Source organism: Choloepus didactylus, chromosome 4 (genome assembly GCF_015220235.1).
Source record: "Choloepus didactylus isolate mChoDid1 chromosome 4, mChoDid1.pri, whole genome shotgun sequence".
Lineage (NCBI taxonomy): Eukaryota > Metazoa > Chordata > Mammalia > Pilosa > Megalonychidae > Choloepus > Choloepus didactylus.
This window is the reverse complement of record NC_051310.1, coordinates 129,245,959-129,273,712: the sequence shown is the minus strand read 5'-3', so window position 1 is coordinate 129,273,712 and position 27,754 is coordinate 129,245,959. Positions and strand designations below refer to the sequence as shown.

General features: G+C 35.3%; 1 protein-coding gene across 1 annotated transcript in view; it reads right to left on the bottom strand.

Moving 5' to 3' along the window:
* DMXL2 (Dmx like 2) overlaps positions 1–27,754 on the bottom strand; it is a 251,856-nt gene that overhangs the window by 53,280 nt on the left and 170,822 nt on the right. The window contains 9 exon segments of the mRNA XM_037833974.1: positions 430–621; positions 1,006–2,087; positions 5,559–5,823; positions 7,077–7,242; positions 7,690–7,787; positions 16,255–16,424; positions 19,503–19,613; positions 21,915–23,591; positions 25,121–25,348. Of these exon segments, the coding sequence (XP_037689902.1) occupies positions 430–621; positions 1,006–2,087; positions 5,559–5,823; positions 7,077–7,242; positions 7,690–7,787; positions 16,255–16,424; positions 19,503–19,613; positions 21,915–23,591; positions 25,121–25,348 (3,989 nt within the window).

Genomic DNA, 27,754 nt, shown 5'->3' with positions numbered 1-27,754 from the left:
GTTTTGGGTAGTAACTCTGACAAAACTCTGACTGACCATAATGATCAGTTAATGTGTTTATTCCCTATTACCAGGGAAATAGTAACAAAGATACTTTCTCTGGGACCATTTCTGATCACTCATGGTTCTCTCCCATGTAGCCCCCAACTTATATTTTCACAATGTCTTGGCAAAGCTGGTGTGTAGAAAGTTAGTTTTATTACCAAGAGCATATTTGCCTGCCTTAAAGGGAGACAATAACTTTTCCAAAAGTAAGATGAATGCTTACTGTTAAGTTACATTTATTGGACAAATAATCTTGAACTAATCATTCATGAAACTAATAAAAGCACCTTAAGATATTTCTTCTAAGTTTGAACTGGAAGACAAATATAATATATTTACTTTCTCAGTGTGCACAGTATCAAATAATCATAAACTTTACTTTACCTTCACATCTTCAATACTGGGATGAGGTGGAGTTTTCATCTGAACAATAGTGTAAAGTATATCATGGATGTGATTATTTAGGTACAATACAGGATTAGCTATGACTGTTTTTGTTGAAGCAATACTTGCTGAAAGCAGAGGTAGGGTGGTAGGCAATGGTAGTGGCGACTGGAGCTGCTTTACTGTAGTTTCCTGTGGGTGATAGTGAATTATTTTTTTTTTCCGAAGTAAATAAAAAGGAGAAAAAGCAATCAATAGTTATATGATAAAATACTGGTGATAAGTATTTGAATAAAAAGCAATATGCTCACTTATTCATTAATTCCACAAAAATTTACTGAGCACCAAGTATGTACCAGGGTATGACAGCTGTGCTATCAAGCTTTTATGCCTACTCCTAATTCCCAAACTAGACTAAAAAGACCCAGAGAATGCAAATAAATGCCTCCCATGAATAGTGGAGCTGAACATAATATTTAGATTAACCAGTAAAAAGAGCTTGATAGCTATAACTAGAAGAGCTACTGAAATTATTAAAATAACCAAGATTGAAAATTTAAAAAATGACATTCATACCTGCTGTGATTCTTGTAGTAAAAATTTGAGTTCCATCCTTACTGAGGCCAGACCACCACCTTGGGCCCCATGAAGACTACAGTAACTAAGAAACACTCTTAGGAGATCTTGGTTTTTCTGCAACCATGACTTCCGTCTTTCAGCATGCTCTCGTTTAGCCTGCAATCGTCTTCTTTCTATTTGGTGGCGTACATAGGAACCAATATCTGGTTTGTCCACCATTACTTCCTGATCCAGAAGATCACTCTCTACCTCAGAATATGTTTTATTGGAATACTCTTTAATAACTGATTCATGATTACAGATTTCATGCAAGGCAGCAATTTCCTTTTCAAGCCAGTTATAGAGCTGAAATCTGAGTTTTCCTCCATCTACTTCATAACCTGTAGCCAATGTTCTTAGTTCAGTCATGAGGATCTTTAAACAAGCTCTGAATTTTAATTGTTCAGCAATTACATCGACTTCAGTGTCACCTTCAACACAGTCCTCTTCCTGAGGAGTAGATAACATACTAGGGTCTAGGGTTTTCTGATCTTCTTGTATATCCTTTTCCTTGACATCTGGACTTTTCATTACTAAACCAACACCATCTTCCTCCTCTTCTTTTAAGGCACTATCATGCTCTTCACCCCAATCAAGATTAAGAGGTTCCTCATCAACTTTTAATATTGGTTGGCTCCAATCAAACTGTGATGAAGTTACATTTGACCAATCAATACTGGAACTTCCACCGCCATTAGTCTGAGATTTTGGTTCTAAAGGTACATCACCTTTCTTTTCAGAAACGAAATCAGGCTGACCTTTTTTTATAGGTAAGGCAGATATTTTGGTTACTTTTGGGATTTTGGAGAGTACCTCCAAGGCTAAAACAGGGCATCCAACTTTAAAATGAGCATTTGCAGTAGTAAAGAATAATTTTCTTTCTATGAGGTTAATTTTATCAACGAAGTTTTTCTCAGTTTTGAGACTTAATGTTGCCAAAGTTCCTTCAGGGGAGGCAAGGTTTCTTCGAATAACCAAAGGATGAGTTCGAAGATAGTTGTAAAAACTAAACACCACTGGGTTACAAGATTTGATGATAACTATAAAAATCAAACAGATAAATCACAAGGTATTATAGTAATTTGTACTTATATTTCAACAAAATAGAGTATGTCAGCATTTCCTTAAAAATAAAAGATACTTAGATATTAACCTGGGAAAGGTTAAACTATGGCAAATTCACAAAGTGTAGAGTGATGTAGCTGTAAAAAAAAAAAAAAAAAAAAAAAAGAATCTCCCTATATATGTGTTGCTATGGAGTGATGTGCAGGAAATATTGTTAAGTAAAAGAAGATGTAGAAAAGTGTGTATAGTATACTACCTTTAATTTAGGAAAGGGAAGAAGGGATACTAACCCACATATACACATACATGTACACACATTTATATTTTTAAATAGAAGGAAAAGTAAAAACTATTTTTTTTAGTTGGTTCCCTAAAAAGGGAGTGGGGAAACTAAGTAAAGGAGGACAGGGAAGGAAACCAGATTTCTCTGAAAAAATATCTTGGTTTTATAAACTGGATTTCAAAGATTTCAAAACCACGTCAACACTTTATATAGTTATAAAATAAAATCAAATTTTAAAAAGCAATTCCCAAAAAGCAAAAGCAAAATTAAACAAATGAACCTAATTGTATATCAAGTTGGTAGTACAACTGCACAGAGATGAACTATGAATAGTAACTTTAAAACAAGTAATTTGACTGTATATCCTTAGTGGGATATATCATAAAAACAAAAAGAATGGCAAAAAATGTTTAATCTATTTGTATAACCATATCGTTATGAATAATATTTGTGTTATTATTCTGAAACTATTATATGCATATAAAGTAACTAATCATGTTAATGCATTGAAAATTCAAGCTTTTTATAAAATATATATTTGAAATCTAAGAAATAAGAACTCTATAATTTATATTTGAATTAGAAATTTCAGTATGAATTCATAACATATATTCTCTCAGGTGAAAAAAAAAACCAAAACATTTCCTAGTTCATTCCACTGAAAAGGCCTAACAATGATGACTAGCTCAGTATCAGTGAGGATCCCTGTGCCCAGGCTGTGATCCCTAAATATTATTTTTCCACTAAACAGAACCAAGATTCTTTGGAGAAATGGCCAATTCCAGGTCTGGAGTAGGACATGTACAAGATGATCCTGAAATATGTTACCAAGCAAGAAATGAAACTACCAAGGACTACAGGAATAATGTCAAGAAAATTCTGGAACTGACTTGAAGAGACTAAAGATGGGACAATCAGAGCATACATAAAAATAAACTGCAATGGATTAAATCACCATCTGAGTCTGTGAATTCAACATTACCTTTACAAAAAAAAAAAAAAAAGAAAGAAAAAAACATTATTTTGTCACCTATGTAGGATGCTAGGGAACCAACAATGATTTTGAAAACTGGTTAAGACAAAGAATCAAGCATTTATGTACCCTCTACTATACATACTGCTGTACCTCAGGGTTATCAAACAGTTGCCAAGGAATACTTTGCTCTAGAGAAGTATTCTATTTCACCAAAGAAGGATAGAACAATATAACTAGAATATCATCATTTTACAAACAGTAATGAAATAAAGGATCTAGACAATGATCATCGATGGCTGTTAATATCACAAAAAGCAAGACAATCCAACATTACAAGTCCCTGATAGAAATACACCACACCACCTATGAAGTATTTCTGCCAAAAAATCAGATAAAAGCCTCTAGAATCTTAATTACTACTTTATAGGAAATACAGACAACACAGGAAAGAGGAACATGCTAAATGACCCCACAGGGACTCAATGAGCAAAATCCAAAATGTGGGAAACTACAGGATAAACAACCTGACTTCAACAAACAAATTGCAAGGGGGAGAAAAGGGACAGGACCCTATGGATTAAAGCAGATACAAGAGACTCCTCAAACAATCACAATATATAGACCTTATTTGGATCTTGATTCAAACAAATCACTGTAAAAAAAACTTTCTAAAACAACCAGGGAAATCTGGACACTTACTATATATTTGATGATTACTAATAAAGTTTTTAAATGTTTTTAGGTGTGATATGCTACTACAACAGTTTTTTAAAGAGTCCTTATATTTTAGAGATAAACACTGAAATACTTATAGATGAAATGATATGCCTAGAATTTCCTTCAAAATAAATCTATATTGAAAATGGGAGGGTATGGAATGGATGGGAGAATATATGAAACAAAATTGATTTATGATTTGGTAACTACAGAAGCTGGGTGATGGATTCACAAACTTTCACTATATTATACTCTTTTGTGTATGTTTGAGATTTTCGATAATAAGAACTTTTAAAAACATAACCCTGAAAGAATTAGAAAATAAATAGAAACTTCCTTCTAGAAAAATATGCACATCTTATTAAAATTACCTGAGTAGCTCAGATACTTGATATTCTCTTTTATTTTCTTTCCTTTAAAAGTTTAATGTGTATTAAAATATTATATTTCTTCTTTGTAAAGAAAAAAGTAAAAACTGGGTCCTAATTTTCTTATCCACATCTCCTTATCCACATAACTCCTTTTAACATTTAAAAATAATAAGGTAAGTGTAAGAAGAAAAACTCAAGACCAGAAAATTAAAACTACAAAATACAAAATGAAAAGTAACAATTTACATTTCCCCACTCTTGTTCCCAAAAGTAACAAGTGACCAGTATTTAGTTTCTTGTGATTCCTTCCAGGAAACAATAAAGAGAAATAGAGGGAGAGTGTGTGCACGTTTGTATGTGTGTATGTGTATGTGTGTGTGTTTTACACATATGTAAGACAACAAAAATCACACTGTTCTGCATCTTGCTTTTCTTTACTTAGTAATACAACACATATTATCACACAATCTACCTCATTTTTAAATGGCACACTATTTCTATAGTATGGATTTATTATAATTTATTTAACTGTTCTATTGACGAATACTTAGAATGTTCCACTTTTTTACTGTAAACAATATTGACAAGTATCCTTCAAATGTTTTAAAAAGTATAAACTATTTGGGATACTTAAGAAGAAGAAATTTACCAGATAAGGATAGTTTTTCCAGGCCCATGCACTAACCCAATATGTGCAATAGTCAAAATTCCTACTGTTTAAGAAATTGGCTATATGATCATGTGGAAAGAGCTATATAACATGGCAAACAATCTGTATGCTTCAGCTCTATATGAAATTAAAATAATATGATAATCCTATCTTACATATCTTGGTATATAACTGTGGAAGTAAAAATATTTGTAAGAGCTCTTAGTTCTACTTAAATAATGATAGCAAAATGCTAGATTTAGTTACAAGTTGTTAAGTGAATGACTAATCCTTAACCACACAAGAAATCGAGATAAAATTTTCTGTAAGCTGAAAATTAAATCTGGTAATGACTAATACATTGTTTTTTTTTTATCTAAATGAACATTAGTTTGGGTGAAAACTGTCTTTCTTAAAAAAGAAAGAGAGAAACCCAACAAAATTTCCTACCTTGAAGTTCATCATCCTCCTTTGGTGTTTGTTCCAGTAATGTATCCAAAGCTCGAGCATAATCTTTCATTACCCAATAAGCCAGACTACGCAGGAAAGGATCAGGATGCAATCTTTGGCAATTGAATCCTGAACCATCCTTTTGGCAACCCAAAATCTTCTGATTTAGAATGGATATATAAGTGGATGAGGTCTCAAATTCAGATTCATATAAACGGGCAATAACCATGGCTAGCTGAATATCTTCCATTTTTTCAAGACATACCTATAAATTTAAATATTTAGAAATATTTATTTAATGATAACTATTTACAAAGAAGAAATATCCCACAGATATCCTGAAATTATATACCATTTCTATCCTCATGGCTGGGGGTTGAGACAGTAAAGGGCAGTTAAATGATTGTTTGAGAAGCTATTAAGGAATAGAAGAGTCGAACTGAGTAGCTTCTATACGAAAAAGATCACTTATAAAATAAGTGTAAGACTTAGGTCAATTTAATTAATAGTAATAGTTTCAAATCAAATATCACTTATGACATTTGAGTCTATAAATCAGTTCCCCTTAATTTCCAAATATATTTCCATATCAATATAACTATTACTATTTTAAAATGAACTTCCATTTACATAGCAAATAGATACACATTTTAAGAAATAAAGCCATGTATTCTACTCCTCTCTGGGAAGTCATCTTTTAATATAACTAGTGATCTTGAGAATGTGAGGTAATTCAGGCAATATGAGGGTCTCTCAATCAATCAACATTTCTCTCCTTCACTTGGGTATCTTCTAGACTACTCCCCATTGCAAAATTATAAGGATTTGTTGTTTTAAAAAATCAAATGCCTTAGATAATTTTGAAAACGTGACTACTTCTAAACTGAAAGCACTTTCACTTTGTTGGACATTTCTTATTTTTTCAATCATGTATTACTGCTGACCCTGTTTTTCGTTCCCCTGTGCAGACTGCTCATAATAAAAGTAGGTATACTAAATGAAGGACATCATAAATAAACAGAAATATTTTCAGTTACTGTAATAATTAGCTGCCAGGAGTCTACATAAAAAAACGCAATGTTCTGCCTCCTCATATTCATTTTCTATTATATTTAACTAAGTTAAAAAACAGTGGCAAATCTTTATGATGTATTTCATTTAGAAGAAAAAGAGTGTAAGGTATTTTCCTTTCTGCAGAGGATCAGGGGCCTTAAACAGTTCAGAATCATGAGAAGGCCAAGAAGTCATTCATAAACCATTTTCTACCAATTATTTCATACATTTTATAGATTATCTTGAAATGCAATATACCCTATACAGAATTTTTCATTTCTATTTCTCCCTTGAATTTATTTATAAGTTCATTCACTACAATGCCATTGCTTAAATTCAGCAACCTCTATTGTTAATTCTCTGTAGTTATTACAAACTAAGACAAAAAGTGACAATCTCCTCTATAATCTTTTCGGGTTTTTCAGTCTCTTAGAAGTATTTCATAGCATGCTTTCTTATTTATACCTCTATGGCATCTTTCAATGAATCAGCTAACAAGAAAAAAGCAGCCGATTGTTCAAAGCGTTGTTTTCCAAGTAAAGAAAAAGCATTTTTCAAAGCAGCTTTACGCCACCTATCTTCATGGAAATTGTGGCTGAAAAATGCTGTCATTTTTTCATCATGCTGTGACCTGGGAACCAGAGCACAAATATCAGTGGTTAAACTAAATTTAAAATCTCGTGAATCCTTAAAGTGTGAAAATAAAAGAATAAAAGAACTCAAACCTCCATCTAAAAGAAGCACAATGCTACAATGATAGATACGTGATATAAAACTTCTCTTCACTCCTTCTAATAAGGAAAGCTAACAATGCCTTATGTATATCAAATAGGAGACAAGCACATTTTTACTTTCCAGAGTGCTTTCACTAATCTTTTTTTTTTTTTAACAACATACTACCCTTTAAGCTAAGTTGGAAAGATATTTTGCTCAATTTTTGCACAAAGGAATCAAGGCACAAAGCACAAAGCTGATTTGAACGAGCTCAAACACCTAATTAGTTTCAAAAGCATTAGGTTTCTGATTCTCAGCATAATCTTCATTCCATTAAATCATGTTAAATGTTAATTCAACTTACCTAAACAAACCCCACACCACTGCTTTTTTCTTCATTGAAAGGTAGAACAAAGCAGCATCCAAAGCATCATTGTTCCTTTGAAAAGAAGCTTTGGCAACCTAAGTAGTAAATAAAATATTATATTTATATTAAATTAACTATTGGATAAAAACTTAGAATCAATTAATCAACAATTAATGCTTTCCTGCCACTTCCAAGGTTGACAGAAACTATGGAGATGGGGAAAAAAATTGGCTCTATTTCACAATCTCCAGTTTATGATACATGCTCTTAGAAAGAGCCATTTGTATCCTGTTAATTAAAATGAAAAAATAATAACAGCATCTAATACTTTACTGAGAACATACCATGTAACAGGTACCAGTCTAAGCACATTTCAAGTATGGTAATGAATTACCACAACCCATGAGGTATTCTGTCATCCCCATTTTACAGGAAAAACCACTAAGAAACAGGGAAGTTAAGTGATATATATAAAGTCATCCACTATGGGGTGGAAAAGGGATTAGAACCAGGTAGTAATAAGACTGTCTAACATAAAGAAGGCAGACGATACAACAGCTGTGACCTTTTCAATAAAATTGAACATTTCTTAATGTTTTGTAAAAGTTAAAACATTAACGTCTATGGTATATGAGATTTCACAATTTAAGATTATCTCACCTAATAAAGACAGATAAAGATATTGGTGAATAAATTTCAAGTATACACACACACACACACTCAAGCCCACATATTTAAAAAATTACAGACAAAAATAAATGTTCTAGGGGACTTCCAGGAAGATGGCGGATTAGGACAGACAGAGCAAAATTCTCTTCTGTGTAAAACACTAGATAAAGAACAAAAAGTGCTCCACAGCAGTTCCAGGGTTCCACTGGCTGGGCAGGGATTTCTACACCCATAGGAAGTGTGTACTTGGAGAAACCAAGAGACTGCATTTAAAATGAGTGAGTGTTCAGCCTGGAACGCTGCTGGGGAACGGGTGGTTAGAGCTGGTGGACAAGCATGGAGAGGAGCAGCCTTCCATGCCCCAGGCACCCTCCTCAGTACTTGGCTTGGGTGATAACCCTTCCAGACCCATGGCCAAGAGCCCCTGAGCCAGGGACTGGCAATTGGGGCAGGCAGATGGGCGCAGAAGCGGGCAGCTTTCCACACCCCCTGTAGCTATCTTTGCTATTGGCTGGGAGACAACACTTCACAGCCCTGTGGCTGAGAGTTTGCATGAGGGAATTTGGGATTTGGTGGGCTTGTAACAGTGTCCACTCTTCATCCATGGAAGCCTGCAGTGTGCACAACCTAGAGGCAAGACTGCCACAGGTAAGTGCCAGGAGCCCTCCCCCAATCCCAGGGACTCGTGCGTGCACGGCAAACAGAGACTGTGGGGCATCTGAGCTGGAAGGTGAGACATGAAGCTCTTCAGCCCAAGAGTACTCCACCTGCAGCCCCAGGAACAGCCAGGACCACTGCGTCCTGGAGCGGATTTCCTGCCAACTGCACAAGACACGCCTCACACCCACAGGGCTGGCAGTCCCTGGAAAATTAGTGCATTGACTGGACTTCCACATGGTTCAGACCTCCACTTGGTGCACAGACAAAGTTGGGGAGAACTGATTTGAGGGTTACAGGTGGCTCAGGAGTGCCATCTGTTGGTAGGTCAGGGAAAGTGCACTCCATCAAGCTGTAGCTCTGCCAAATTACAGATAAATTTTCAAATAATCCTGCATATCCTAAAAGAACCCGATCAAGATAAGCAAACACCAAGAGGCCAAAAACAACAGAAAATTATAAAGCATATGAAGAAACCAGAAGATATGGATAACCAAAATGTCCAAATTAAAAAACCAGAAGAGACACAGAACTTGGAGCAATTAATCAAAGAAGTACACACAAACATCAATATTATGGCTCAGGATATAAAGGGCATGAAGAAGACCCTAGAAGAGCATAAAGAAGAATTTGCAAGAGAAAATAAAAAACAGCAGATCTTATGGAAATAAAAGATAAAGCTGATCAAACTAAAAATATTCTTGTGATACATAACACCAGATTTGAAGAGGCAGAGGAACAAATTAGTGACCTCGAAGATAGGGTGACGGAAAGTGAAAGCACAAAAGAATGACTGGTGAAAAAAATCAAAAACTTTGAAATGGATCTCAGGGAAATGATGGACATCTTGAAGTGCACAAATATAAGAATCACTGATGCTCCAGAAGGTGAAGAGTAAAGGACTAGGAAGAGTATTTGAAGACATTGTTGTGGAAAACTTCCCAACCTTTCTAAATGACATAAATATGCAAATTAAAGATACCCAACAAACATCAAATATGATAAATCCAAATAAACCCACTTGGAGACATATTCTGATCAGATTTTCAAATGCTGAAGAGAAGCAGACACTTCCGAAAGTGGAAAGGGAAAAGCAATTCATCACATACAAGGGAAACAACATAAGACTAAGTACTGACTACTCAGAGGGCACCATAAAGGCGAGAAGGCAGTTGTGCTGGTTTGGATGTATTATGTCCCCCCAAAAAAGCCATATTCTTTGATGCAATCTTGTGGGGCAGACATATTACTGGGAATTAAGTTGGAACGTTTGGATTAGGTTGTTTGCATGGAAATGTGCCCCACCCAACTATAGGTGATAACTCTGATGAGATATTTCCATGGAGGCGTGGCCCCACCCATACAGGGTGGGCCTTTATCAGTGGAGCCATATAAATGAGCTGACAAACAGAAGGAACTCAGGGAAGCTGTGAGTGATGTTTTCAAGAGGAGCTACAGCCAAGAGGGACACTTTGAAGAACGCACAGGAGCTGCAGACGAGAGATAGTTTGAAAACAGCCATTGAAAGCAGACTCTTGCTCCAGAGAAGCTGAGAGGACAAATACCCCAAGTGCAACTAAGAGTGACATTTTTGAGGAACTGCAGCCTAGAGAGGAACATCCTGGGAAAAAGCCATTTTGAAACCAAAACTCTGGAGCAGATGCCAGCCACGTGCCTTCCCAGCTAACAGAGGTGTTCCGTACACCATTGGCCATCCTCCAGTGAAGGTACCCGATTGTTGATGTGTTACCCTGGACACTTTATGGCCTTAAGACTGTGTAACCAAATAAACCCCTTTTTATAAAAGCCAATCCATTTCTGGTGTTTCGCATTCTGGCCCCATTAGCAAACTAGAACACCCTATGATCCAGCCATTTCACTTCTTGTTATATACCCAGAAGATCTGAAAGCAGTGACATGAACAGGTATTTATACACCAATGTTCATGGTGGCATAGTTCACAATTACCAAGAGATGGAAACAATCCAAATGTCCTTCAACAGATGAGTAGATAAACAAAATGTGATATATACTTATGATGGAATACTATGCAGCAGTAAGAAGGAACGAGGTCATGAAACATATGACAACATGGGTGAACTTCAAGACATAATGCTACATGAAATAAGCCAGATACATAAGGAGAGAAATTGTACGTTACCATTAACATGAACTTCGTGAAAACTGTAAAATAAGTGTCGTATAATGTAGAATACAGTGGTTCTAGCACTGGTCAGAAGCTAGTGAAGGGGGAATGATAATCAAATATGTACAGATATGATAATGAGGGTGAACTTAGCATGGGAACGGTCAGGTGTGACTATGGTTTGTTAATGGGATTATAAGTATCAGTGATGCATGCAAAGGTGAATGTGTTTGTAAATGGTTGTTTAAAGGCACGTAACCCACAGAATAGCTACATAAACCTAAATAAGTGTTAGCATGATATACTTATAAGGTATGACACTGCTGCAGAGGGTTAACAACAGAGTGGTATGGTAAAACTACCCACTACAAATTAAAGACTGTGTTTAATGGGAATATCTTATCGACACTACACTAATACTTGGGATGAATAATTAGCAGATGATAAGAGCTCTGGGATGTATTATGTCATGATAATTGTTTAAAGTTGAGAGTGATGATGATTGTAGAAGTAAGTGAAGATAATGTAAGAAACTGATCACTTATGTTGGGATAGAATACATATCAAGTGAAATTAGGAACCACTACTTAATAAATCAAGCCCTTGACTTGAGGCTTGGTCTTATGAAACTTAGGGTTGTAAATGGGAGGCTGAACCCTCCTATAATAATGCCTAAGAGGCACCTCCAGGGAACCTCTTTTGTTGCTCAGATGTGGCCTTTCTCTCTCTACGCTCAATTCGGCAAATAAATTCATTAACCTCCCTCGCACGAGGGACATGATTCACAGGGGAATGAATCTCCCTGGCAACATGGGACATGATGCCCAGGAATGAGCCTGGTCCTGGCAGTGAGGGATTGAAAATGCCTACTTGACCAAAAGTGGGAAAAAGGAAAGGTAACAAGCTAAGGTCACAGTGGCTGAGAGATCCCAAATAGAGTCGAGAGGATATCCTGGAGTTTTCTCTTATGCAAGCTCCAGCTAGACATCATAAATGGCCACAACATGCCATGCCCTTACCAAAAGTAGTTCTCAAATACCTAGATGCCTACCTGAGGTTCTATAAAAGATTCACTTGCTAAGTTTTATTTCTCAGAAACATAAATTCACCAGAGTGTTCCTATGCCAGACAAGTCCTAAAACCCAGAGGCAATAGTGTCTTTAAGATCAACGATCAGATGCAGCCCCCTTCCCCATACTATCAGTACACCCTTTCAATATGAACAAGTTACGGTGCTCACTGCCTAGACACCCCTGAAGATGGAGAAAGAGATTAAGTGAGAGGAAGGGGTAGCAACAAACAAGGTAAGATTAAACAAAGGTCTATCAATACTGAAAATATAAATATAAAAATTAAAATACATATAAATATAAATATATATTTGTAGATGCTGGGATGTTGGAATAGCTGGAAGGGGGTAAATAACATGGTAGAATTCTAACCAATAACACCGTTTGAAATTTGCTTTGTAGCTACTCGTTGAATTGTGCTTTGAAAGTCTTCACCTTTCTGTATATAACTTATATTGCTTAATAGGGAAAGAACTGAGGCTGTGGAACTGTAACCCATAACATTTTTTTTTAATTCAGCTTTATTGAAATACATTCACATACCATACAATCATCCATGGTATACAATCAACTGTTCACAGTACCATCATATAGTTATGCATTCATCACCACAATCTATTTCTGAACATTTTCCTTACATCAGAAAGAATCAGAATAAGAATAAAAAATAAAAGTAAAAAAAAAGAACACCCAAACCATCCCCCCCATCCCACCCTATCTGTCATTTAGTTTTTGTCCCCACTTTTCTACCCATCCATCCACACTAGACAAAGGGAGTGTAATCCACTCCCTTCACAATCACACTGTCACCACTTGTAATCTACATTATTATACAATCGTCTTCAGGAGTCCAGACTACTGGGTTGGAGTTCGGTAGTTTCAGGTATTTACTTCTAGCTATTCCAATACATTAAAACCTAAGAGGTGTTATCCATATAGTGCATAAGAATGTCCACCAGAGTGACCTCTCGACTCCACTTGAAATCTCTCAGCCACTGAAAGTATTTCGTCTCATTTTGCATCCCCCTTTTTGGTCAAGAAGATACTCTCAGTCCCACGATGCCAGGTCCAGATTCATCCCCGGGAGTCATATTCTGCATTGCCAGGGAGATTTACAACTCTGGGAGTCAGGTCCCACGTACAGGGGAGGGCAGCGAGTTCACCTGTCGAGATGGCTCAGTTAGAGAAAGAGAGGGCCACATCTGAGCAACAAAGAGGTACTCAGGGGGAGACTCTTAGGCACAATTATATGCAAGTTTAGCCTCTCCTTTTCAGTAACGAGCCCCACAAGGGCAAGTCCCATGATAGAGGGCTCAGCACATCAAACCGCCAGTCCCAATGTTTGTGACATCAACACCAGTCCAGGTAAGGAAGTCCAACACTTCTGTACCTTCCCCCAGCTCCTCGGGAGGGTAGAGGGGGTAGGGGTGGGGCTGTAAATATATTTTTTATTCTCTGCCCAAATTACTTTGGGATGTGTTACTATTTCACTCTAACCTATACCAACCCACCGTATCTCACTTCCTATTCAAAGCTCCATGCAATCATGGTGTTTGAACAAACCGACTGTAGAGTTATACTGTTTACAAAAGATAGATCCTGCACCAAACAGACATCTCTTCCCTTGGTCTCACATGGAAGTTGAAGCATAACAATTTTTGAAATTACCTATATAACTGCTTGTAGAGCTATACATCAAAAGTTAACACCTTTTTGCATGTATGATATATTTTACAATAATGGAAATAGCTGAAGTTGTGAAAATGTGACCCATGACATTCTTAGAAATTTGCTCTCCTTGTTGAATTATACTTTGAAAGTTATCATTATTATGTACATATGTTAAAATTCATAATAAACATAATTCTAGTACTTTTCAAAAAACATACTTAAAAAACACTTTTTTTCTCAAATTTCGACAATTCAGAAGGAATGCCATTCTTTCTAGCACATAATTAAAATAGAGTTGAATCTCCTTTATTTTAAGTGGTTTACAAATTTCAGTTCTTAGAAATGCCATGAGAAAAAATTTTAATGAGCACATTATGCTCCATGTATTATAATAGGTGACATCCTTTGACCCATATAACCAAAATTGCTGAATTTTCACAGAAACAATCAACTCAGTGTAAGTTTAAATAGTTTGAATAGAATTGTATTGTTTTGGACATAATACCATAAGGACCATATCTTATTTCTCAAAGATGCTGGGATAGCCTCTGTAAATCACTAAGTTGAGAAGCATACCAATAAAGTCAACATATGTTTTATTAGCTCATATTGACTGATGGTAAAGCAGGAAGCTACCGAGGCATGAGAGAAGAAGGAGAGCACCTAAAATTGCATCATAAAAATAAAATTTTCCCCTTCTGACTGGTTGGTTTCAATACTTTTTAATTTCCCTTCCCTTTGTTTAGTATTTTCTCTGACCTCCATCATTTAACTTAGTGCTCCAACATATTCAATCATTTTTAAAGGAAATTTTATTCATATTTAGCTAAAGATTTATAAATATCTTTCAAGGCAAAAGAACCAATACAATTGTCCAAAACAATACAATTCTATTTAGTTTAATTTTAAGAAATAAACTAGTTGTGGAAACCAATCATATTTATGTAACAGAAATACTCAACTATAGTGACGCAACATATTTTGACAAGAAATTTAGAAAATCTTTGTAGGAAACATCAAAACATTTCAGATAAAATATGGTGCTTTTTTCCTAGTTTTAGAATATAAAAAAAATTAATGCAGAATACTGTATTATTTACATGCTATAAAAATTAACTTTCCATGCACACCAGAATTTACACTTCTTGGTTTGTGTGAGAACAAATTCCTTCTTACACTTGCGCCGATTTTGAGAGCAGAAATGTTGGATATCTAGTTGGCTGCCTAACATGTAGCAGGAGAATAAAAATTATACTTACATTTCCAACTGGGAATAGAGGACTGTGTACCATGTACTGAATCACAGGATGCTAATTTAATATGAGGAAGCCATAACCCCATCCCAGACCTACCATGTCACAAGCTCTGGGAAGGGGCCTGGGGCATATGCATTTTAAATAAGTCTTCCAGGTGATTCCTCTGACACTAACATTTGAGAACTACTATTCTAGAGGAAGGAAATAGGAAGGGTCTGCATCCCTGGGAGAAATAAATTCACAGCTTACAAATACAGTACCACTGATTATATTTTAAGTAATTTCAATGGACTCTTGAAAGTAAAATATGAATGAGAAATTCCACTTTCCTAAGCCTGGCAGAGTAGAAAGGGCACAGACTAAAACTAAAACTTATAAACTGGGAGCTTGGGTTGGTCATCTAACCTCTTTTTGAATCTTAGGTCCATCATGAGATTATATGAAATAATTTATGGAAAGCAACCAGCTCCACACCTGATACACAGTTAGATGCTCAATAAATGTTCATTTCTGCAACACTGAAAGACTGTTCAGCTTCCACTAATAAATAAAATTGAAATTTTTTTCTAAAAACCACCAGAAAACTGATTCTGAAAAACTACCTTAGAAGAAAGGATAGCATGTTTCACTTGCTGCCACAGATGTTCTTGAAGTACACATAAATCAAAACCGTTTTTATTGAATCATATTTTAAATATGCAAAGCAAGTTTGTTATTTATTAAACCAGCCATGCAGAGAATCCTTTATATAAAAAGAGAAGATTTTTTCTATGTAATGTAAATAACTGACAAAAACCAAAGTTTATTTTCTAAATTGAGATTTTTGTATTTTTTTTTACATAGGGACAAAACTCAACTGACAGCAGAAAATACTACTACTGCATAGGTCTATTATAAACTCACTACATACCGTGAAAGACAACTGATATCAAATAGCATAGACATTTTATAAAGGTCAGTTTTTGGATTTTCAAAAGAAATATTTTTAAAAAGTTCTCAAGACTTCAAGATGTACAAACCAATTCCTTGCTACAGGTATTCTGCTTTTCTAAAGATATTTTTTAACCTTTATAATCCAATGAAGTCAAGTTACCTTTTCAATGCATCTTCGAAGAGTGTTAATATTCCTAACCCACCAACCTATTCCCATAGCTCTTAACTCAGACCACTGAGGGTCCCCTCTCTGAATTGCTGGAATCATATTAATCAGTTCTTCTTCAGCCTCAGAATGAAAAGCCCAGGCAAAATGGCATGTAGACACACCTAAATTGGAAATACAAAATAACATCCTTTAGAACTATATTTTAAAAGGAAAAAAGGCAGTTTTTTACTTAGTCAGGTATTTATTCATTCTGGGAAGATTTTCAAGTAGAAAGGAAGAATGAAATGAAGTCTGTCATCATTCAGAATTTTATGCTATAAGCTTTTGTATACAAGATGAGTGACAAAATACACAAAACTAAAAACTCTACCTTTAGCCCAAACATATTTGATTTTTTTTCCTACAAAAATATAGACTCTAAGCCTTAATTATTAGAAAGAAAGGTATTTGAATACTGAGTCACTGTTAATACCTTCACATGCAGACAACCTCAACTTTATCAAGAGTGAAAGCTATGGTCAAGTCAAAAGAACTTGGCCCAGGTGTCTGGGTGTTGTTTCACAGTGCCAATTACTTGAGGACCATATCCTTTTGTACTGAATACTGAAAACTACCCCATTCTTCCCTCTGGCTTTGGAGATAAACATCACTTCAAAGCAAGTTCTAAGCATCATGAAAGTTCCAGAGAATATCAGCGAAAAGTCAGAGGTGTGAGGCACATTCTTCTACCTTTAGTGCTTTGGGTTCAAAGTAGGTTAAGCCTGCCTAATATTATTTCTTGCTGTGATAGAAGACTAACAAAAATGGCTCAGTGACACCATCAAACTTGAGGATACAAGCGAGTTTATTAATGGTTAAACTATTGTTAACACTCTACTCCACTTAGAGTAGGTAAAGAGAAAACATGAAGGAAGTGAACCACACACAGAGTGGTGACAGATAATGGGAATGCTGGGAAGAACCCAGAGGAGCCATAAAAGAAACCAGATTCGTCCAAGTAGCCAAGTAGCCAAGTAGCCAAGTAGATGTGTTTCTAAGAACACATCTTAGAAACAAAAACATGCCTGAGGTCAATTTCAGTCACATTATGACTCAGGTCTCTCAAAGCTACAAGACCCTCCATATTACTGCATGTAATTTTTTTTCGTTAACAACTACTACATAGATTTCACATGTAGTTTAAGCTTTTCTAATAATTACTGCTTCACAGCAATTCCTTTAGAAAGTATAAAAGGAAAAATGATTATGACCATTTTCAATAATAATCTTAAATCTTTTAAATTTCCCACTGGAATACTTATATAAACCTGTGTTTACTATCATATCATGAAATTAACGCATTGAGCCTTGACTTCCACTACAAATTTTGAAAAAGATGGGGAAAATTTAATAATGTCTATTTGTGATTTTTCAGAAATTAAGACATTAATTTTCTCACTGATTAATTTTTGATCTGACGTAAAAAATAATTACTGCACCAAATAACTGACACTGTGCTTTAGAAATTGCTATTATCTGTCACTGCAAAATATACGCTTTTGCTAATATAAAATTTATCACATGAAATAATAATACAAAATATACTACATTCTACACCCTTAAATGAAATTTGGTTAATTATATTTTTGGTGATTATGAGAAAGAGGAAAAACACAAATGCACAGAGAGATGTCAGAGGAATTTAGTTCAGAAAGCAAGATTAAGAAAGTGAATGTGTCTAGAAACTTAAATATTAAAGATGAAAAAAAGATACTGGGAAGAAAAAGAACAGGTATACCAACAGGCATCTATTTTTATTTGCCTACCAATGATAGGCTATTCTTTGCAGTTTATCTCTACTCTTCTTAACTTTCTATCTATATACTGGCTACTTGACATTTTCCCTGAAAACTGCTCCTAGGACCATCCCCTACAACACCAGTCATTTCTCATCTCCAATGTTTTAATTATAGTCGAAGGGAAAATGCAATTTGACAAAACTTTAGAAATTTGTGGTGTTTCAATTCTCCCTAGGCAATGTACATGATTGTCATTAAATGACTCAGCATCATTTGACTATCATTTAAAACTAATATGTAAAAGAATATTTAGTTACTCTTTCTTAGATGTATCCAAGTGGCATAGATTATTTAAAATGGTAATATCAAATGTCGACAATGGGTTGAGTTTGGCATCATCAAACACTGCATCTAGGGATGTAAATAAGCACAGTCTTTTTGAAGGACACTTTGGCTATATTTATCAAAAACTAAGAATTTTCATGTTCTTTGACTTAGTAATTCCACTGCTAGAAAATTAACATGAGGAAATAATCAGAAATATAAACAAATATTTATATACAAGGTTAAAGGGAAATTCATTACAGTGATATTTCAATAAGAAAAAAAAAAAAACCCCAGCAAAATCTAAATGTTTCAGGAATAAAGGATTGGGTAGATGAAATCGAGTTTAGGTAAATGACAGAATATTAGGTGGCTGTTTAAAATTACGTTTTCTAAGAATATTTATTAAGGGAATAGGAAGTGCCAGGGGTAATTAACAGTCCATCAAGCCTGGTATTTTAGGTTCTCCAATATTCATGCGTATTTCATGGCGCTGAGTCCAGGATGCTGGATTCATAAGTCTAATGAAAACAGCACTGGATTGGGATTCTAATTCCAACTATACTAATAAATGGCCCTATACCCAGGGCAGTTCACTTCAAACTCTATAACTTCATCTTTTAATCTATAAGTAAAAGGGTTGCTATAAGTCCGTAAATCTCAAATCAGGGTGTATGGCAGTGGGCTGGAAGTATGCAAATCTACCAGATTAATATGGCAGATCTCCCTGAAATATGTGCTTACTTGCTGGCAAATAATTTAGGACATAATGGTTATATGATAAACACAAATAATAACTACTGCAAAATTTTTATAGGTTTTAAAGAAAAGACAGTCATCAAAAAAAATTAAGTGAGCCACTTTTCTCACTACAGACATACGATACTCCCTAAACTACCACATGCTATTTTAGTGAGCAAAGTCTGAGAAACATTGAGCTAGATGAGCAAAAGTCACAAAACAGAGCTAAAGGATACATAGTAAAATGGCAAGTGGGTCCTTTGTGACCAGGAAGATCTTAGGCCAGTGATAGGTATGCTTCTAATGATTTACATAGGGCTTAGACACAAATATGAATACACCCACCACTTTGACAATAAATAAGAGTTGTGCAAGTTCAAACAAGGAATGTAATACCTTGATGAAGTAATTGTACTCTGTATAAAGGAGGTAGTGACGTCAAAAGGCAGGTATGCAAGCGCATAGCTAACAAATATCTCAAACCACATTCGTCTAATGTGTCCCTTCCTGTGATTCAAAGCAGAATGTATGTTTAAGGAAAAAGGAATACAAAAAGCCACGAACCAACACAAAGCTAGAAAATAAACATTAAATTTAGTTAATAATACTTTATCATAAAATATACAAGATATGTTTTGGTACATTCCTTCACGAGCACTTTAATATCTTTACAAAAAATGTGAATTACTAAAACTCCTAAAAAAAAAATCATTGGGCAAAATAAAATGAACTATTATTACAGATAGCAATAACACTTATATTTACTTAGAATAAATGAAAAGGAAAGAAAGCTTGATATCCAATAAAATATAAATTAACTAGAGTAAGTTAGGTACATTTAAAAATGCTTTCTAAATGAATTCACATGAGACTGAACGACAGGAATTATGTAAATAAAGTGAAATTATCTGTTAAATAATTGAATAGTTAACATTTTCTAGGCTGGTTAGCTCAAATGAAATAAATGATTCGAGGTTTGATTCCCCCCACCTTAGCTTAAAAGCTTAACCTTGTAGATTAAGGCTAAATCTTAAATTTAACTCCACAAATCTACCCTTGGTCAAAAGTGAACAAAGGTATGAAAGCATAGCAAGTATAATCAAAACTAGCTACTGCTGGATAAAAGCAATGCCAAAGCATTGATAGCACCGAGCCACATAGGAAGCACTCAAAGTGCTGAATAAAATATTTTCTAGAAGAAAATAAAAAGTTTTTAATTGCAAAAGTTCAAGTTCTAATTTTGTTTTTTGTTAGCTGTATTTGTTTATTCATTCATTCAGTCAGTAAGTCAGTCACAAATTAAGCATTTACTACATGTGAGGCATGTTTTAGGTACTGGGGATATGGCAGTACAAAAGGCAAAGTCCCTACTCTTCTGGAGCTTATGTTTTAGGAAGTGGACACAAGCAATAAATAAAAATAAACATATAATATGTTGGGTGGAAATTCCTGCTGTGGAGAGAAATAAAGCAGGATTGGGAGACACAAGAGTGCTGGAGTGGGAGAGCTCTTTTTATATTTTATGTAGGGTGGCCAGGGAAGAACTCTTCAATAGGGTGACATTTCAGCAGAAATCTGAGGCGGGAAGATAACGAGCCATGCATAAATCTGAAAGAAAAGCAATCTATGCAGAGTAAACAGTAAGTGCGAAGACCTGGAGGCAGAAGTGTGCTTAGGTGTTTGTGTGTAATATGGAGGCCAGAGTAGTAGACTAGAAATGAGCATAGATCATATAGGCCTTGTAAGGATTTTGGTTTTTATTCTAAAGTAATATGGGAAGCCACTGGCATACACTGAGCAGAAGAAAGACAAGGTGATTTTGTTTTAAAAGAATCATTGGCTACTATGTGAAGAACAGACTGGGGTAACAAAAATAGAAGCAGTTAGGGGACTTTGGTAATACATTAGACGGGAATTGACAGTGATTTGGATGAGCAGTAACAGTAGAGTTAATGAGAAATGACTGGATTCTGGATATAGCAGAACTGATGGGATTTGCCAATAGCCTGGATATGGGGTATGAAAGAAAGCAAAGTCAAGAATGCCTCCAAGTTGTCTCACCTGAAAGACTGAAGGCATCCATTTACTGAGAATTCATTTACTGTGATATGCAACTCATTTAATCTCTAAGCTTAAATTTCCCACCTGTGAAATGGAGACATTCATTCCTGCCTTATAATTTTTGGTTTCGTTTACTAATTCCATTCTCTACAACTGACATCATAACCTTCAACTATCTACATAAAAGAGAATGGAATTTAGTTACAAGAGGCAGATTGAATTAGGCAAGACAAAGAATGTATGAAAACCTCTTTCTCAAAAGACTTTTCTGGAGAAATTAGTTATTGGTAAAAAATTATTTATACCTAGAAATGGGAAGATGTAAACACTGAGTCTGAGGTCCCTATAAGCCTCATGCTTCTATACTAAAATTAACCAATCGGTCATCATTATCACTAGAAGCAAAACAATACAAAACAAAACAAAACACAAAACTCATAGAAGGTTCAATCTGTTGGAAAAAAACAAGAGACTAATGTCCAAGATCACTAAGATTTCAGTATAAAAACTCAAGTGAAAATGCACATGGATATCACAAATCCATGAAACCATGTTCACAAGTCATAGCCTACCCCAACTACCTTTTCTTTTTCAACTGAAAATGTTATACAATAATCACTGTCTATTAGGAAGATCTTTTCCCCTAAGGTTTAAGAGAAAAACTCCAATTCAATACTTAAGTCATTACATAGACAATACAAATATTTCTATTAATGAAAACTTCAAATTTTTAGTGAGAATATTTACCTGAGTAACACTTATCTCTGTTTTCATCAAGCTCCGTACTGGTGGTAGCCACTGTATCAGCCAAAGCTACAAGGAACATCTGCTCCAGACGGGTAAGGCCTGGTAGACTTGAGTGCATAAGATGACTTGAGAGTACCCTAGCATGTTCTTGACCAAAATAAGCTGGTCCATATTGAGAAAGATTTATTACTTTTGATTTGCTTTCTCTCTTTTCTGGTTCTAAATCAATATCATCTGTTGTTATATCCTGGATTTGGAAAAGCTCTGAATACTGATCTTCTGACTGACTTTTAGCATGATCTTCATACCTTTGTGGTATTTTTGTACTTTCTTCTGAAGTTCTGTAGTTTGAATCTTGATCTGCAGCAAGCAATGCATATAGTGGTAGTGGAGGAATAGAATCTATCTCAGTATAATCTCGAGTACCATCTTTTCCTATGGTGACCGTATCCTTTGCTGTACTGCCACTTACACTAATGGTTCGAGAAAGATGTCGCTTAGTTCCTTCTCCAGCATCAGCATCTCTAACTATTGCAACTTCACCTGCAATACATTTTACTAAATGAGAGAGAATGGCTTTAGCCCGTCGAACTTTCCCTAAATCCATCAATTCTAACAGTTGAGTTGGATGATATTGTGGGAGAGTGGGGGAAAGCACATGCGCAGCCTCAAATAAGCCACCATCCTGAACTACAGTTGGTGAGCAAAAAACATCATCAGCAACAGCTGTTCCTTCAACAATACTTTTTCTTGCCAACATATTAGATTTAAAGGCAGAATGATTTTGTATTGCTGACTCTTCTGCATCAGAACTATCAGCCTCAATGTCTCCAAATTTGACAGCATGTTTCCACTGTGCATATACATGCATTTCACAGTCCATTCCCACCACCAGTATCCCATCTCTTACCCAAGAGAGGGAAACAGGCAGTGAAGGTGTACCATCAACAGAAGACACCAAATCTATAGATCTAAGAAGAACCCATCTTGACCTCACTCCTTGCTTGATACTACCACCTAGTGGTAATGTAATGACAGCTACTCCATCCTTACTGTTCGTTTGCTCAGTCACAATTCCTGAAAGCCGCCCATACATGAAGATATTAGCCCCAACCCCCACTGTGAGAATGTGAGAACCATCTTCTTTTGATACCCAGTCCAAATGTACTAAATGCTTGATATTTGGAATAAGGTATCTATCTTTGCTCAAAAGTGCATCTGATTTGCTGTATACAAACAGATTACTGTCAACACTGACCCTTGAATCAAGTACACTCCCAACCTTAATCAAATCATCAAGATGAATTGTTTGTTCTAAAACCCATTCTGACCCCCCTGTAGATTCACATTCAAATATACAAACATGCATGGAAAATTCTTTAGAAACAAAACCATTGTGGTGGATAGGCTGCTTGTAAGCCACAGCAAGACGACCTGTATATGAACAGCTGACAGCAACTGGTCTTCCCACAATGCTCACTGTACTGCTATTATCTTCTCCTTCATCATTCATCAAGGGCCATCTCCTCCAATGATAGGTTTCTTTCCCAGCACTTTTACATTGTGGGTTGGTTTCCACACTACATCTCCAGAAACGTACTTTATTGTCAGAACAAGTTGTAACCACTAAATAAGGTGCAAGGCACACTGGATAAATTGAAGAGGAACTCAGATGGCCTTTAAAAAGATAAAGCAGATAGTAATACTTATTTAACCACAATATAATATGCTAATAATCAAATTCTAGAATGTGATAAATTCAAAGCTTCTACAAGCATCGGATCACCCTACAGTCCCCCTGCCCCACCCCACGCCTGCTACTATATTATTACCTTTCCTGTACTAAATGTCCTTTGGCCCAGCCATCTACAGAAGTTTTGAATAGCCCATTGGTGAAATCAAAACTGTGAAAATAATCACTTTATTTTTAGTAATTTTGAGACATTTAATTAAAATAAAAATCAAAAGCAATGAAAAAATCAACCCTCAATCAATAAATCCATTATCTATCATCATTTATATATGCCTTCACCACAACCTGCCACACTGGACTTTCAATCTTTTATCTTTTATCATTTTTTATCATAGAATCCTTCAGTCATTTCAATCAACTATTCAAATGCCCCTATCCTGCCCTCAAACAATCCAAACCCCAGATCCACCCCTACCATCAAAATGTTTTCAGACAGCTAAACAGACCCCTAGAGCTTGCCCATTTTATCAGGTGTAATTCAGTCTCCCTTAGGACTGAACCAGAACTCTCATATTTATTCCTACCTGCTAAAGACTTAACACTGCCCATCTATTGTCAAACTATAAAATGAGGAATAAGAGCAAATGAGATTTGGGGTCAGGAAGACCTGGATTCAAGTTCTAGTCCATTAATAACTTCATTATCAGCTCCTAAACATGAGTTTATCCCATACCTTCCAAATTTTGAAAGAGTTAAAAACTGGTCTAGATTTGCACCTGCCACAAAAGCCCAGAGTAAACTCATCTCAGTGTTACCGTACCAACTCTGAATTCAAACCTTAGAAATGAATAAGAGAATTCCCTTACTCATGATCATTCACCAATAACTAGAGTGGTCTTAAAGTCCCAATTTTGGTTCCCCAAAAATATTATTCTAGGAGACCCCAATAAGAATTACATAAGTGACAGATAATTTTAAATAGAGCTGTCAATCCTACCCTCCAAACGAACTTATCCATCTTACTAAAGTTAGTATTATTCCAGGTCAAACCATAATCTTTTAACCTACATGCTTTCCCCAAAGTATCTGCCAACCCCTGTTCAAACATGCTTCATGTGAGACAAGATTAACACAATGTGGACAAAAAGCCTTAACTTAAAAAAAAAAAAAAAAGTTTCACTGATTCACAAATAAACATATTTATTCTTTGCAACTTTAGTGTCATAGTATTCCTATTTATAGAAAATCAAAGTTCAGGCAAGAAATCTCACATCACATTCATACTATTTATGAATAAATAGTGTAACTATTTACACCAATAGTTATACCAGTGTGGTCAAACTGATTACATTTATCATGAACAATTATTTCTACAGGGACATGTTTCTAAACAGATGTACTATTACCAGAAAATTATTATTTATTTCAATGTTTATATTTCAAAAGAGTTCATCCATTTCATCCACTAAAGATCACCGTCAGCTATGATTACTCAATTTTTAAGTTACTTTACCTGCTGAAGGTGTTGCTCTTATTACTTCAACTCCTTCTGGAAGATCCAGGGGTTGGCTATATACCAGTCTAGAACTCAGAATAAGTTTACTAGCAGTTTGAAGGTTGGCAATTGATGAAGAATGTGGCATGGGGCTCACACTAGGAGAGGTTTCTGGAGAAGAGTCTACATTCTTCTGTCCAGGGACTGAAAGAAGACTCTCTGATGAAACACTTTCTGCAGCCTTAGCTTTGAAAATAATGAAATGTATTACTATCATCATTATACACGAGCAAGGATATTATTTTGTACAAAATACTTAAAATATTTTGAAGACAAGGCCAATTTTCAGACTTCCGCTTAGTTATCCTGATTTTTTTTGAACTATTTTTACTATTTTACTCTTTCCTAGCATCACCAACTCCATCACAGGGATGCAGTCAAGGGAGAGCCTTGACTTACAACATGTAAGATCTAGGGAAAAACCTTTAGATTATCTAGTCCAGTATTTTCAACCTTTAAAGCACATCCAAATCTTGGGGTACTTATTAACAAGCAGTTTCCTGGGCCTAACCACAGAGAAACTGATTCAGTACATTCGGGGTAGATCCCAGAAATCTGCATTTTTAATAAGCAGCCCAGGTGATTCTGAAACAGATGAATCAAACTTTGAGAAATAACTATTTATTGCCTCACTTAACAGACAGAAGAAATTTAAATTTGGAGAATTCAATGAGTTTCCTGAAGTCATATAATTAGCCAGTGGCAAAGAATTAACTAGAATACAAGCCTCTTTGCTATCAAGTGCTCAAATGAGATAATCATTTTATGAACAGATACAAATTTGAGAGTATTACTTGACTGGTTTTGTAGGGCCTATTGACCTTGATCTTCTTTCAAAGAGTTAACAACTTTCATATTAGGGTACAATGTAAATCAATGAGCAGACTCAGTTACCTCTGCTTCCATTATACATTGCATAGTATTTATTCATTAGACTATGAATTCATCAAAGGCAGGAATAATACCTTATTATTTTGTACATCTCAAAGAGCACCAGAATTTCTGAGGGATAATAACTAATCCTGTTTTTGCTTCTTGTGAATGTTAAACATGTCAATGTATCTTATAATGGCAGGCCACATAATGATAAACGTGAAAACACTTTTTGTACAATGGAACCAGACAACAAACTTGAAGCAGAAGTCAGAAGATAGAATTCCTAATCTGACTCTATCACTAACTAGATGCATTTGCTTAAGTGAAGTGCTTTACCTTCTCTGGCTATTTTCTCATCTACAAAATAAAATTGAATTACATTATTTCTCTTCCCATATACCAGGAAATTTTCTAACAAATATCTCATCCTAACAAAAAAAAAAAAAAAAAAAAAGAAAAGAAAAAAAAAACAAGAGCAGAAAAACAAGCAAAGACTTTCAAGCCAGAAAGGCCTGATTTTGAACCTTGGTTCTCTGAAGAACCAGATGTGGGATTTGGTTAAGTTACTTAATCTTATTTCACTAGTAAACCAGGGATAATACCTATCTCATGAATATAAAGCACCAGTCTCAGTGCCTGGCACCTAGAATGTACTCAACATATTCCCCATCTAAATTTAAGCCTATCACTTCATCCTCTGCCACTAATAAATTCAAGTGTTCTTAGCTGTGTCTGGCAACACATGCTATTGTAAATCTGCTGTGAATGTCAGAACCAAAAGATAGATGTTTTCTGTCATGGTTAAAGAGAACCTATTATTAATTTGCCTTTACTGTAGTCTTACTGCTTGTGATCTTCTACTACTGTTGCAAACAGGGTAAACAAGCAACTCTATGCTAGCCCTGGCTTAGGAGAACAGCAGTGGGACACATCCCTCATAATCAGTGGAGACAGAGGTATCACAGGATTCATAATCTGTCCCACCACAAAGATCTGCAGTACCTCCGTAAATCTCTTCAGAGTCATTGCTGGCTCTGTGTACAACTCTAGAAAACACTATTCTCTGATGGGGTAAGAATTCTCTTCCTGAAAAGCTGGTTTTAGATCCTTCTACTCTTACATTTCTGTGAAACAATATGATTCTAAGAATCAACCCTAAAGGCTTTAAAACAATTTTTGGATTCCTGCTGCCTAAGAATATCAGGCTTCACTCAGCAAGATAAAGACCAGATCATTTAGCTTTTCTAATGCCAGTTCATGGACCAGTTAAAACTTCTGCTACCTGCTCAGTTATGTGATGATGCGAAAATACAAAGGGAACAGAAAAAATACAAATAATTGGTTCACAATATTAAACGTTTAGTGTGTATAAAGACTGTTAAATTATGTAATTATCAGAAATAATAAAATCATTTTACAAATCTCCTAAATATTTTATGAATTAACTAAAGTAGATTCAGTTTGATCTGGATATGTGTGCAGTTCATTTTAACAACTGTCTCTCTGAAAATAAAAGTATGTTTAAAAATATCCATTATCATTAGAGTTTCCTTTTCTTTTTTTCTTTTTTCATCTTTCACTTTATTTCTTGTCTGGAGTAATGAAAAGTTTCTAAAAATTGAACAAAAATTAAGTGTGGTGATGTATGAGGGTACCCAGGGGCAAGTGATTGTACACTTTGGATCTTTGGATAATTGTATGGTATCTGAATAATCT